Source organism: Chelmon rostratus, chromosome 10 (assembly GCF_017976325.1).
Source record: "Chelmon rostratus isolate fCheRos1 chromosome 10, fCheRos1.pri, whole genome shotgun sequence".
Classification (NCBI taxonomy): domain Eukaryota; kingdom Metazoa; phylum Chordata; class Actinopteri; order Chaetodontiformes; family Chaetodontidae; genus Chelmon; species Chelmon rostratus.
Window position 1 is genome coordinate 13,716,768 of NC_055667.1, and position 13,810 is coordinate 13,730,577.

General features: G+C 43.5%; 1 protein-coding gene across 1 annotated transcript; it reads right to left on the reverse strand.

Moving 5' to 3' along the window:
• Nucleotides 1-3,275: 3,275 nt before the first annotated feature.
• Nucleotides 3,276-12,655, reverse strand: cacnb3b (calcium channel, voltage-dependent, beta 3b). The gene is made up of 13 exons (XM_041945276.1): nt 12,611-12,655; nt 9,028-9,147; nt 8,646-8,768; nt 8,441-8,562; nt 8,132-8,184; nt 7,824-7,843; nt 7,524-7,604; nt 5,017-5,075; nt 4,699-4,799; nt 4,384-4,535; nt 3,678-3,773; nt 3,397-3,567; nt 3,276-3,305 (listed from the first exon to the last, which is right to left on the reverse strand). Exons 1-13 carry the CDS (start codon nt 12,653-12,655, stop codon nt 3,276-3,278), a joined length of 1,173 nt encoding a protein of 390 aa, XP_041801210.1.
• Nucleotides 12,656-13,810: the final 1,155 nt, after the last annotated feature.

The window sequence follows — 13,810 nt, forward strand, 5'->3', positions numbered from 1 at the left end:
AATAGGAAATGATAATTGTAAAAAATTGTGCTTTGGACGTCCAAAGAATAATTCACGTTTTGTAGAAATTTCCTGCAATAAAAATTAAGCAAATAGAAGGAGCTGATATATATATATATATGTATATATTTTTTTTCTTTTATCCAAAGAAGGTACTGTGCTCTCTGTGTTTCATCAAGTAGAAGCTACGTATCTCAAACCTGGTCCTTCAGAAATGAATGTGGGTGTCAGTGGAAGCAAACTTTACGGTGGTCCTAAATAACTGCAGTGCATCATTCTAAAAAGAGAGGAAAACAAACATAAACACATGCTTTCTGAGGCGTTTAATATAGAAGTCTGTACTGTGACTAAAACCCTTCTAGTCTTTGTCAGCATTGTTTGTTTCTGTGCACTTTGATAATAATAATCATAATAATATCTGCATATTGAATATACAGTATGTACAATGAAGCCTTGATAATGTAAAAGTGGTTACGTAGTTCAGGTTGATTTACTCTGACGGATGAATGGCTCATGTGAGGATGGTCCCAAAAAAGCCCTTCTGATGAAACAGGAATACAATATGTCATGCACATACATTAGAGTATTTACATAATGTGGTATGTTAGCTGAATTCTATAGTTTTACACGATAAAAGCAGATGCATTAATGTGAGGACTTCAGTGCTTACTTACTGAGATGCATTCATTTTTTGTTAGTAAGACACGAAATGGAGGCAAATGGATGATTAAATAAACACGAAAGAGACTATGGATTGAAGTTTGGATGAAGCTTTTGTATTTGCAGCAAAGGCCTTTAACTAGTCGTATGACTGGAGGTTGTACATATACTTCTATATATGTATGGTAAATGTATGTCTTGCAGCTTGTTTGCAGTGGGCAGAGAAATAAGCAGTGGTGGATATAAGAATAACATATATTGCCACCAGAGGTCGCCCTCCATATACTTATAAGCCTGCGGTACACATGCTGATTTTAGCTGTTTATGCCAAAAGATAATGAGATAATTTACTGGGCTTATTAGAGAGGAACCCTTTGCAGTCTGTTGGTGTGCTCAAAGGTGTGGTGGTGGTGTAGTGGAGGCTGAGTGCAAGCGAACGCAGCATTGCTGCTTCATATTCACTGAGCAACTTAATTCTGAAGCTCCACTGACGTCTAAATCACCCAACCATCAAAGGAGGAGTCTATGGTCCATCCACCTCTTCAGTTACCACATCACCACGGAGGAGCAGCGAAGTGTGAAACTGAAATGATGCCACTGATATGGCAAAAAAAGAAAACGCAGATATGTTCCTGTCTGTGGAGTTTGTGTTTATTTTAGTTTAGTGCTAATATCACCACGAATTACATTCAGCACTCATGCTGAGGTAACATTTAAAGGTGTTATTTATCTATACATCTATTCTCTTTGGAAATTATACAGTAAATCTACCCAACAAGGTGTTTTTTATGTTTTCCAGTCTGCTTGGAAACCCGAAGATCAAGTCGCTTTGTGTTTGTTTAATCTCGCCCCGATTTATCATTTTTGTTCAAAATAACATAATACAACATACAACAAACAGCCAATAGAAAATACTGTTTTAAAAAGCTAATTTACATCTGGTTCTAAATGTTGTCATTGTTCCAGTCTGAAGCTCTCAGTTTCACGTTAAAAACCATCATCAGGAGCAGTTTGGTCGCAGGAAACAACAGCTATTAAAAACCAGGTGTGCCAAACTGAAAGCTTCAGACTGCATCTGGATCTGTCTTTGTAACCTACAGACATGTTAAGTATCAGTGAATCTCCTGATATCTGCTTGTGCTACATGTTATATATCCAGGTGGACCAAATTGTGTCAGTTTCTTTGGGATAAAACAATGCATGCTACTGTGCAGCAACTGATAAACAGTATTCTTAGTGGAAATGATTAAATGTGATTAACTAGAATCACACTTGAAGCCAAACGTGAGTTAGTGCGTTTATTACCTGCTGGGGGAGTTTTTGGTTAATATTGAATTGCATTTTCATTTTAGTTAGTTCGGTTATAGGCGTTGCCGTCAACCATCTGCAAGCAAACCACAGTGATTGTTAATAATCCTTCCTAAGCCAACGGACCAGCATTTATACATTCACAGCTGTGACAGAAGATGCATATAGACAGTTGAAGTTCAAGCCTGTGCTTGTCATTCATGGGTTTTGCTTCACTGTTGCGTAGACTGTGATCAGCTATACTGAGGGCCAAGGTATGAGTTATAGATTGTAGTATAGAGAGCTACTGTAAAAAAAAACAAAAAGGAAAAAGATGATAAAAAAGGCTACTGGATAAACTAAGAGAGAAAACAAGGGATGAAGGAGTAATTGTGCCTTTGAGGAAACATTTGGGTGAACTGGAATGACAGCTCACACAGAGCTGTAGAGATGGAAAACACACAGAATCGGTTTTCTGTCGCTCTCTGCACTCTTTGGCCAGAGGGGGGAAGTCAGGTTTATCAAGGCTAAAGCCTGGGAACCCTACAATGGGAAGCTATTCATGTATTTTGTGCCATACTGATAGTGTTGCTATGCTACAGTACTGTATGCTAACAGCATCTGACTGCACAGGTGTGTACTTTGTCTCCAATGAGAGTTGAATTAGCCTATCTGTGTCTGGGACAGCCACCTCTGTGTGTCTGATCACACATGGGCTGGCTCAGCTGTGCCATGTGATCTCCAGTGTGAAAGCAGGGAGTTGGGAACAAGGTCAGGGTGGGAGGGAGGGTGAGGGAGTGCGGTGACTGCACTGTTGTACCGGTTTTTGTCACCAGCAGGCGTGCAGCTGTAGAAAGCGGCCCTGAGTTGTGGCGTGGCGGTGGGAGCAGGGAGCTCTCGCCGAGGGGGCAGCAGTGAGACGGAGGCTCCTCTGGTCACACATGGGCTGGCTCAGCTGTGCCATCTTCCTCCTCCTGCTCCTCTCCCTATGGGTGTTTCTCCTCCTCCTCCTCCTCCTCCAGCTCACCAGCCTCCTGCTCTTTCTCTCTTGAGGGCTCCTGTTGTCGTCTTTGCCCCAGGTGTGGCCAGAGAAGGTGGCGGCTGGCTTTGGAGAGGTGAGGGCTGCTGCTGCCCCCTGGTGGCGCCCTGGTCCCTGTGCTCTATGACCTCCTAGTCTGACAGCAAAGGCTGCTCCTGCGGGGGGGCAGCGGGGCACAATTCAAGAGAGAATACAACACCAGCACAAGAAACCAGTAGCAAATGAAACAAAGACCAATCAAAGCAAGAAAGAGAAAAAAATGTCTTCTCACCTACGTCTGTGGTAGTAATCATTCTATCAACTCTTGAGTCTCAGAAAACTAGTGAATGGACACAGGAGGCAGAGTTGTAATTAATTATGCAGCCAGACTGTTAATCAATTAAAATCAATTAGTCGTGTGTTCGTCTTACCTGTTGGCTGGAGTTAGCTGAGGGTGGGGTGATCACACTTTGGTCCAGTAAGGGGTTAACAGGGGCAGAACAGGGGAGATGTGTAGCGCGCCAGTAAATTTCCAGGTACTCCGCGAGGTGTTCACATGCGTCCTCCAGCTGATTCTCATCCAGGATGACATCAAACATCTCCTGACAAAGCAAAGACGGGAACATGAGAGCGGAGAGAGGTTACACCAAAGATCCCTGCATGCATTCTCAACTCTTTTTCAGAAGCATGAGTTTCAGGCAGGGTGACATACAGGCGGACACTGAGCTAGCTTGTCCCCTGCCATCATCTGGACGTTGAGGTGTTTGCTTTGTGACTTCCCTCGAGATTTGATCAGCCTCTGGAGAACCTGTGAGAGGAGCCGCAGACAAGGAGAGTCGAGCAGGTAAAAAAGATGAATGTTTTCAAATGAATGCTTCTAATCTCATGTGCTTCCTGATTTTCCCTCATTGTTCTCTTCTTTAATTTAGTCATATAAAGCGAGAGCATTGTGGCATATCATCTGAAAGCTCTTTCAACCTCCCGTTAATGAGGAGAAGCTTTGAAGCCCATTTCAGCCTGTGTGTGCGTTCTGTGATTCAGTGTAATTAGGACTGCAGCTAACTAAAGTAACTACTGTCGTTATCAGTTGATTATTAAATCCATAAAATGTCAAGAAAAACACTCAGTTCTGAGGCTTCAAGGTGACACTTCATATGTCCTGTGTCTGACCAAGACAAGACTCTAGAACCCAAAGACATTCAGTTTACATTGATATAAAATAGAGAAATGCAGCAAATCCTTGCGTTGGAGAAGCTGGAACCAGCAAATGTTTGTTGTTTTTTACATGAATGAACAACAAGAATGATATTCATACTCTGCCTTCCAACAATTAATTATTTAACTGTTTCAGTGGAAACGGGCAAAAAACCACGTCCTGAATGAATTTGTTTGTGAAGTTTATGCGGGTTGTGCTCCACCTTGGGCGAGGAGACTTTGACGTAGACGATGATGGGAGCCAGAGAAGTCTTGAGGAGCTGGGCCGGGTGGTTGATGGTGTCTGCGTCCAGGACGACCAGCTGAAGAGACTTGGCCAGCTCAAAGATCCTCTCAATCTCACTCTGAACCTCGGCTGTCAACAAAAGCAAAGACGGGCAGGGAGTGGGCACATTTAACAGAGAAACATCTCTTTATTTTACAGAGCTGACTTTAAAAGAAGAAGAGGCATCTATTATCAGCAGGTATTCATCTTTATTTAGCATGAAAAGATCAAAGACAACTTTCTTGTCACTAACCCAGACTGGAGCGAGTGTTGGATCTCTCCATTATGGCCTTCTTGTTCAGCACGGAGCGCTTCGCCAGTGACAGATCAGCAGTCACCCGTGTAATAGAGATCCTACGGAAGAGGTGTCTTATCACATCACATCCACAACTGTTCCGTTTCAAAAGGATGAGATGAACTTGCACTCTCTTGCAACTAAAAATAAATCGTCATCATCATGTGTCCTATCGACCGTGAAACGTGAATCTCACACGCGGCTCTGGAGCTCGCTCGCAGCGTTACTGTACGCCGAGCTGCGGCTGTAGAGAGCAGCGCAGAGCGCCGTACCCACCTGCCGTCGAATCTGTGCTTCAGGAAGTCAAACAAGGCTTTCTGCATCATGTCTGTTACCTAGGCGACAGATAGGAGGAAGGAAGAGTGGAGAGGAGTTAGGAGAGGCTAGCACACGTAGCCTTACATTATTGCTCATATTTTTCACTCACTTTTGATGAACTAAGCCTTCCTATGAACATTTATATGCATGATATAAATATTTAATAAATGCTTCATAGCACACAATAACGTGGTTGTATGCAGCTCAGGATACAATAAATGGTCTCTGACCAGTGTGTTAGAAACTATTTATTAAATGTTTATACACTGATTATAAACACTTAATAGGGGGACTTAAAGTAAAGTGCTGGTTTGATTGTTGAGTTTTATATTATCTCTTTTAATAAAGTGACCAAGCCCAGATGGTAACTGGTCAACACGGAGTCACATGAGTACATTCACAATCAATCTGGCACATTCACATTTAGTACAATATAACAGGACCAGAAAGACATTAAAGCAACAATATCCAGTAGTAATAGTCATTTTTATGAGCGAATACATTCCTCGTGAAGGAAGGATGTCAGCACAGATAGAAATGAGTGCCATTAAAGTCACCCCTCCACTCAAAGATGTGTCTTATTGTTGCGTCACTGAGCAGCTGATACACGAGTTTGACATCGGAGGGCTGTTTTCCAGGAAAGTTTCTCTGTGCTCACCTTCAATCTTAGTTTAAAACGTGTATGTATGAGCCTGATTTGGAGCATGATGTGGAAACCTAAGACATCTTGTGTCCAGTTGTTATTAGCATATTAGCATAGTTAGCATATTGATAGCTTAGAAATGTAGAGGAGATATCATCATGTAATTTTCTGAATTTTTTAAATCAGGTAATTAAGCTTTTGGGTAGACTTAAATTATTATTCTCAGCAGAGTTTATTTATGTGTTTTCAATGTGTAACGGGGTCTTTAAGGTTGTTGTTTCTTTTTTGGATGTACACTGTGAGGGTGAAGTGAAGCAGTCTATTTTCAAACAGTCCTGAAAAATGAATGGCCTTTGGAAGAGGGGATGCAGCGGTGCACAGTGGTGTTGCTCTTTCCCGGTGCAACACGGGGATGGAGAAACAGCGAGAGTGCACGAGAGGGAAAGACGACAGCAACGTCGTACAACAATGGCTAGAAACGGAATACAGTATGAAGAGGAGAGACATCAAGCAGAGAGAAAGAGAACGAGGAGAGAAGGAGGCAGGCTGGCGTTCACCATTGGAGCATCCCCAAAGCACATCGCCAGAGCGATGCATAAATATTTCACACACACACACACACACAAAACAAACGGCTTGGCACACAGCCTGCGTAGTCACAGAAGAGAGAGTGAGGCAGAGAGAAAATGTTGAAGCACTGAGACATTCTGTTCAATTACACGCCTCACATTTCAGCATATTCATCCGCAGGTTCATTCGAAACGGACATATTCTACGATCATTGAGTTTAAGTGCAACGTGTTTACATACGTCTCATCCCATACGTGTTACAGAGGGTTTAGTGTAGGAGCACATCACATACAGCAGCTACTACAAAGGGCCATGGCTGCAGACTCAAAATGGATCTAAGACTCCTGTTGTGTGCGCTATAATTTCATCAGGATGTGACTGTGGTGTTTAGTATCAGTGTTAATGGGATAATGGAGGCCAGAGTGACTCCCTTTAGATCAAACCAGGCGAGTCCAAACTGGACCAGAAAAAACAGTTCAGATTAAACTGGAACAAAGAGTCAAGAGAAGACAATATATTCTCAAATATAAACATAGATGATTGCCTTTTTTTTCCATGAATCAAAATGTGTTGATGTCAGCATGCTAACATCCTCACAATGACCATAATAACATGCAGGTGTTTAGCAGGGATAATGTTTACTGTGCTCACCATCTTACTTTAGTGTGTGAGCATGCTATGATGATTGCCACGACACGCAAAGTGTAGCTGAGGCTGATGGGAATGTTGAAAAACAAAATATTGGACGAATTGAATTTGACCTGATAATGGCGTGGAACATGAATATCTACACTAAATTTCATGGTAATCCGTCCAAGTGATGAAATATTGAGATGTTGCGCCAAAAAGTAATCAATTTAGTGGTACGTAGTGGCTTACAGTTAGAAAATAGTCATATCTCAGAGTCTATAAGCATGACATGTTTGGCGTTTTTACTTAAATGACTTAAAGCCATGTGCAGGAATTGAAAATGTCTAATTTTGGCTCCTCCAGAGACAAACAAGACATTGTGGCTGACAGCAATATGCTCCAAAACTTCAGCTGATCTCACCCACAGAAACACAGATCATAAAACAATTCATTATCAAAACAAACAGTAAAATTTTCTTTTGATCCACTAATTGGTTAATTGGTTTAATCATTTCGGCACATGCTCCATATCTGACCACATCCAGCAAATTACTCAAGGCAACGCTTGAATAAGCAAAATTAAACTATAAGAAGTGAAAAACCGCACTGACGGTTGTCTCACCTCATAGCCTTTCAGTGAAGGGCCCACCAGCACCACTGGCCGCATGGACGGGACCACATCATATGGAGGAACATGTTCGGTCTGCACAGGCCGCAAGCACAGACAGAGGGTGGAGGTGGAAAATTTATAACACTTTAAAGTGAACTTAGTGACACACACAATATGCTAACAACCTCAAAAAGCAGCCACTACAGAGACACGGAAATGCATTAAGTGTAGCAGTATAATTAAGGGTGCTGTAAAATTAATTGTAAAGATGTACAGTGATACACAGAGGAAGAGGCACAACGCCAAACATACCTGTTTCTGCTTCTGTTTGGCTTTCAGAATAAACAGAACAAACATTAAGCAAGAGGGATAAAAGCTAATGAAAACGCTCTGACCGTAAGTCTTTTCTTCAGGAGAAAATATTTGAGCTTAAAGGCTCCATAACAGTGGCACGTACATTTACATTGTGGCCAATCAGAGCTCATCTCACATAATCATTCAGCTGACTTTGATGTAAAAGGAAAACGTTTTAGGCCAGAAATAGCCCTGTATGCAAATCTGACCCAGTGACAGCGTGCAGTCCCAGTAGAGGCAGAGCAGACAGACACGGTCCCACTTACCTGCAGATGGTGGGGTCGTCCTCCAGCCTCCAGATGAAGCGTTCCCTCCTTTCCTGTGGAGCAACATAATGCAAAGCTTCGTTATGCGTGAATCCCCTCAGGAGGCAATTTAGAAAGAAGGACTCGCAAAACAGAGCAACACGTGAGCAAGAACTCGTTCTAAAAAAGAGGAGGTTTTCAAAGACAGTGCTAGACAGGAAGCTGGTAGAATTAGGGCAACGGAGGGAGACAGAAAGCCAGAGACAAGGAGACAAGCAGAGGAGTGATAACGGAGACACAGAGATCTCTCAGAGTGGTGTGACCTCTGACCTTGCTGCTGCTTTCTGCTCTTGTTTTATCCTCATGGCCTCCAGTTTGACTGGGCTCGGGATGAAAGTGATGTCTGCCCCCTCCTTCACCAGCCGACCGATCCACCAATCATTGTTGTATTTCTGCATGACAGTCAAACACACCTTTTATGACTCCGTTTTAATGTGCAAGTAGTGCGAAAATCTTAATGGTGAAGGCCTCTCACCTCTTTTATGTGCAGAAAGTCTTTGGTTTCAAAGTTAATAGCGGCACCTTGGACCGGACAGTCTTCATCAAGGGCCCCACAGTAACTCACATTGGTTTTCACTGCAAATGCTACTGGTTTAGACTGTTGAAAGGTAAGGAAAATAAAAATATAAATGACATACAGTGCTGTATGTGCCAATATACGTCATCACTGCCTTTCTCCTTTAGTCTGAAGATTAGCTTAGGCTCTATAGACCTGTATGAATCTACAAGAAGATTAAATCCATCTGTTGAAGAGCATCCTCTGAGTATTAACATGATTCAGCTGTTTACATGGTGTGCCTCAGGAACTGAAGGTGAATTTATTGACAAGCATTGACCTTTGACCCCTGGGCACTCACCTTGGCCCTCTCTAGAAGCAGCTGAGCCTGGCGCTCGGCTTCACGCCGAGACGCCTCCTGGTCCTCCTCCAGGGACAGGTCGGAATCCGAGGGTCGACTAGTGTAGGAATCGGCTGAACCCTGAAAGAAAAGAGGAGAGGAGAGGAGAGGAGAGGAGAGAAATGACAGTTAGAGCGCAGGCAGAGAGGAGGTAAATCCACCAAAGTACCTAACACCTGGCAGCAGCTGTTGCTATTTGTTCAGAATTACTCATCAAATCGTAACTGTTAACTTCCAGAAAACTGCTCTGATGCAGCTCCGAACAGATCACCTACATCTCCCTCTGTGTCTCCCATGCCTTTCTCCTTGTTCTGCCCGTCTCTGATCCTGCCTGTCCTTTCCCAAAGCCATGTGACCCAGCCTGCGAGGACCAGCAAGTTCCTGCAGCTTTCCAAAGCAGCCGTCCCAGAGGGAACATGTGCGTGAGCACTGCAACAACACCAACTACCAGCACCACACTTGTTGTCTACGTATCCACTCAACCAGGCACACCAGATGTCGGCTAAAGCCCAGAGACTTCAACGAGGAAAAAACACAACAAAATCCATCTCTCGATCCCTTTTCTAGACTCCATTGGTCTGTATCGACAAAGGATGCGGTGAAGTGTCAACAGACAAGTCAGTTTTCATTATATGTTTTGAGCTTGCAGTTTATGTCCTGAAGTTGTTTTAGGGAATCAAAACACTGGATATTATATCAGAATTCAAAGAAAATTACACACACTTTCAAATCCAATAAAATCATGTTTTGTCATTTTATTGCAGACATTTGTAGCGTACCTGAGGATATGACTTCTAATCAGACTAAATAAAACCTTTAGTTCGTGGCACCACCCTGATCTTTAAGAGCAATAATCGCTTGCTGACATAATCCAACTGCCTTTCACTCAGTGGTCACACTAAATATACTTGACATGCTAGCCACATTTGCATTATGAAAGGACAAGTTTTCACATAAGTTTTCCAACATTCAGATACAAATCACAGCCTTCAGTTACACAAACAAATCCAGACAAAAAAACGAACACAAAATTCTAATTCTTTTGGCTCGCAGCTCAACTCCTGAGAAAGGATTTAAATGTCAATCACTAAATAACAAGCCTGCCTCTTTCCTATGAAACACTGCCATCCTCTTTACACTTAACACATGCTGTAAACATCCAGACTGATAAAAGTCTCACAAAGTCTCACTTCACCACATCCTACATTTCACTCCATCAGCATCCTGCTCTTCCCCCGGTGGCTGCAGTCCCAGCTGGGTGCAGGGCTCGAAGATGCCTCACATAGCAGACAGGAGCACCCACATAAGACAGCCAAATATAGCTCAATAACAACGTCATCCTACTTTTACCTTTTTTTTCCCTCCACCTGTCTCCTCCTCCCTCTACTCTTCCCTCCTCCAAAACACTTCCCTCCATCCCTCCTGTGCTTTTCCCCCTGTCTCCTGCCAGCTCCCCCCCTTAAAAAAAAAAAAAAAAAAAGCTTTAACTGAATCCAGCGCAGAGTTTGTGGATATCATTTGAATATCAAAGCCTGCCAGAGTCTGAAGAGTCTACCAGCAGAAGAAACAAAACCTAATTAAAGCACACAGAGTTCTGCGGATGGATGAAGAGGAACAGTATTTTGAAGTCTGAGCCTCTTTACCACAAAATATCTGCACATATTCATCTATACTGATGACACCGTTATAGCCTCACACCGTTATATCATTTTGATTTGATGACGAGGGGCTATAGCACAAATTCCATTATAGATTAAAAAAATCGATATATACAAGAGATAACTAAAGATATGTTCCCTTAAAGTTGCAGCACAGGACAGCCGCTCTCTTTCTCTTAATTCCACACGTATTCCAAATGAGCTTCAACGATGCAAAATACTCTGACGTTCTTTGCTCTCTGTTTTTTTTTCTAGCAACTGCAACGAATCGGATAATAAGGATAACATGCAATGTTTAATGTCTGATCTATAATATTCTCAAAGTAGCCTCCACTTGCCGACACCAGTGTAGGCATTTACAGACGAACATTGCACAGTATTAAGTGATTATTGCAATAGAGCCAATTCACATAATCACTTGATATGTACAGAATATTTTCTCACCAAGGTGACAGAAAAGAAAGAAATCTTTTTTTAGGCTGCAAAGGTTTAATGACAACGAGTGAAGTTTGTAAAAAGATTTCCCTCAGTTGTGTGGGAAGTTTTGAATAATCTCATGCAGACGGATGCTGCATCCATCCCTCATTCTCTCTCTTGCTCTTTCAACTGTGTGATGAGCGCCTGATATTACAGCCAATTACTATGAAGATTTGACATGTCCCTCAGTGCTGTGCTGTTCAAAGATATTCCCAGTCAGAGAGACATCAGACCATTGCCTGTTTTGTACGTCTCGCCGTGCGCACGAATGAAGAATGCAAATGTGTAAATTCACATTTACTGAAGAGACTGAATAAAAACCTCTTCAGCTGACGAACCAACAGAGCAGATACTGAAGCTGATGTGGAAAATGGATTCCCCTGATCAGCACACTGCGAGCAATTAAAGGGCATTACTTTTTCAATATGACACTGATGCTGTGACCTTCCCTCCTGTTCATACTGGCCTTTAAGAGATCCTTTCCTGGGATGCTCACCTGCGCAGATGTACCAAGGCCTCAATGTATAAGACTGTGATGACACTTACTGTGGCATCCACTTCCTGCTGGGGCCCTTTGTTGCATGACATCCCTCCTCTACCCCCTGCCTTTCCTGCCTCTCTCCAGCTGTCAATGTCTAAATAAAGCAGAAATGCTGAAAAAAGAGATTCCTTCTTAACGTGCTTCCAGGGTAGGCGATTTGGTTTGAAATCCACAGCAGTCATCCTGTGCAAAAATATATTCCAAAGTTTATCTGAAGTTAATATGAGACTTCAGTAGTCTGAGTTAATCACATCAAGTGGGTAGCTTCCAAAGTCACAGTCATTTTAGTGCAAATTTCCTCTTTGTGCAAGGGAATTTCATACTAAAGAAACTGCAACCTTGAAATATTCTCACTTTACTGGATATGGTGCCCCACTTCCGTTTGAAGCACTTTAAACAGGGATCACTTTAATTTTTGAAATTTCATGTTGGAAGTGGCTGTTGCACCCAAAGTAACCAGGAAACTCAGACTCAGCTACGATATTTAAAAGTATGACTTCATAAAAAGACCGGAGGTGACACAAAATGACAGAGTCCAAATCAGTGACATTCAACAGATGTGCCTACAAGTTCAACACAGAGCTGAGAAGTAGCCCATCCAGAGCTGCGGTAGAGAAACCGCATGTGCACAGCATGTCCGAAGACGATGAGCAGGAGGAGGGAGGGGAGAGAGGAGAAGTGGGGAGATGCTGGCAAAGTGAGTGAACCAGAATAGACTTCTGGTGAGACAAGAGTGAGAGGGGAGGGGAGCCGAGAAAAACAGAAAGAAGAAGATGTCTCAGAGCAGACAGACGGGGGTACTCATGGACGAAGAGGCTGAGTTTGCATGCAGAGTGATGAGACAAAACGGGGAGCATCAGCAGCGTACCTTGTTACAGATGAGTCCTGTAGCGCTCGAGTCGGAGGCAGACATGATTGTGCTGCCAGCGCTCTCTTCTCCCCCATTGCACAGAAAAAGGCAGAACCCTCCTCCCCTCAGCCCGTGGTTACAGGGGGGAGAGAGAGGGTGGCGCGCTCAGCCTAAGTGCTTCACAGCTGACGTTGCTGCGCTGCCTCAACAGCCATTTCCTATACAAAATTGATGCCCTGACTGCAGCACTGGTGTGTACACGCCCGCATACTGGTACAGTACAGGTCTCTTCAGCTTCGAGCCAGCACTCATGTCAGAAAAGGAGCTTCCCTCTGGTTTCATGCATCGTCTCTCCCCTCCTCTCCCCTCCTCTCCTCTGAGTCACCCCACCATGCCAAAAATCTCATGCATGCCTCTCCAGCATCAAAACCCTTTCAAGATTTTTTCCTCGCATGCATTCCTCTTATGTCAATTAAGAAAAAGTGACATGAAATGACTCTCACAATGCAGGGTATCATTTTTCGCACATGGGCACAGAAAGAACTTCTATAAATAAGACAGAACAAAGACTGAGCGGTTATGTAAGCCATGCTATGTGATATCAGCAATAACCAGTCTGTAATTCCTCTGCCAATTAGCAGCTCCCTTTGCTTAACAGGTGACTGCTTCGACAGCAGCAGCAACACAACACAAAGGGTGCAAAAGTTAGCGGAGGACAGGAGGCAGGACGAGGGGAGAAAGAGGGAGAGGAGAGGACTAGAGGAGGGCAGGGCTGTGGCCGCCTGCCTGTCTGCCTGCCCTGCACCATCCTGACAGGAAGGTGATGCATGAGCCTACAGAACAGAAATGCAGCGGTGAGTCAGCAAGCAGCCATCTAGAGTCCATCAAATGTCTTAATAAGCCAGCAGAGAGGTCTCTATTGTAGGAGACAGCCTCGTTGTTCCTGGCAAGCCGGGGCTGCATGCCTGCTCTCCGGGCTGCCCCAGGCACCGAGGACCCTATGCAACCATTATGCTGGCAGCATGCACTCCCTCACCCTCATTCAACTTTGGCTGCCTAAGAATTAAGAGCACTCCACCAGGGCTTTTAGTAAAAAATGTCTCAGGGCTATATTTCTGCGTGGCTTTTTAAAATTAAAGGGACGCAAGCTTTCAAGCACACACACACATGCACACGCACACATGTTATTGTAGTTAGAGCAACTAGCTCAGAGAAGAT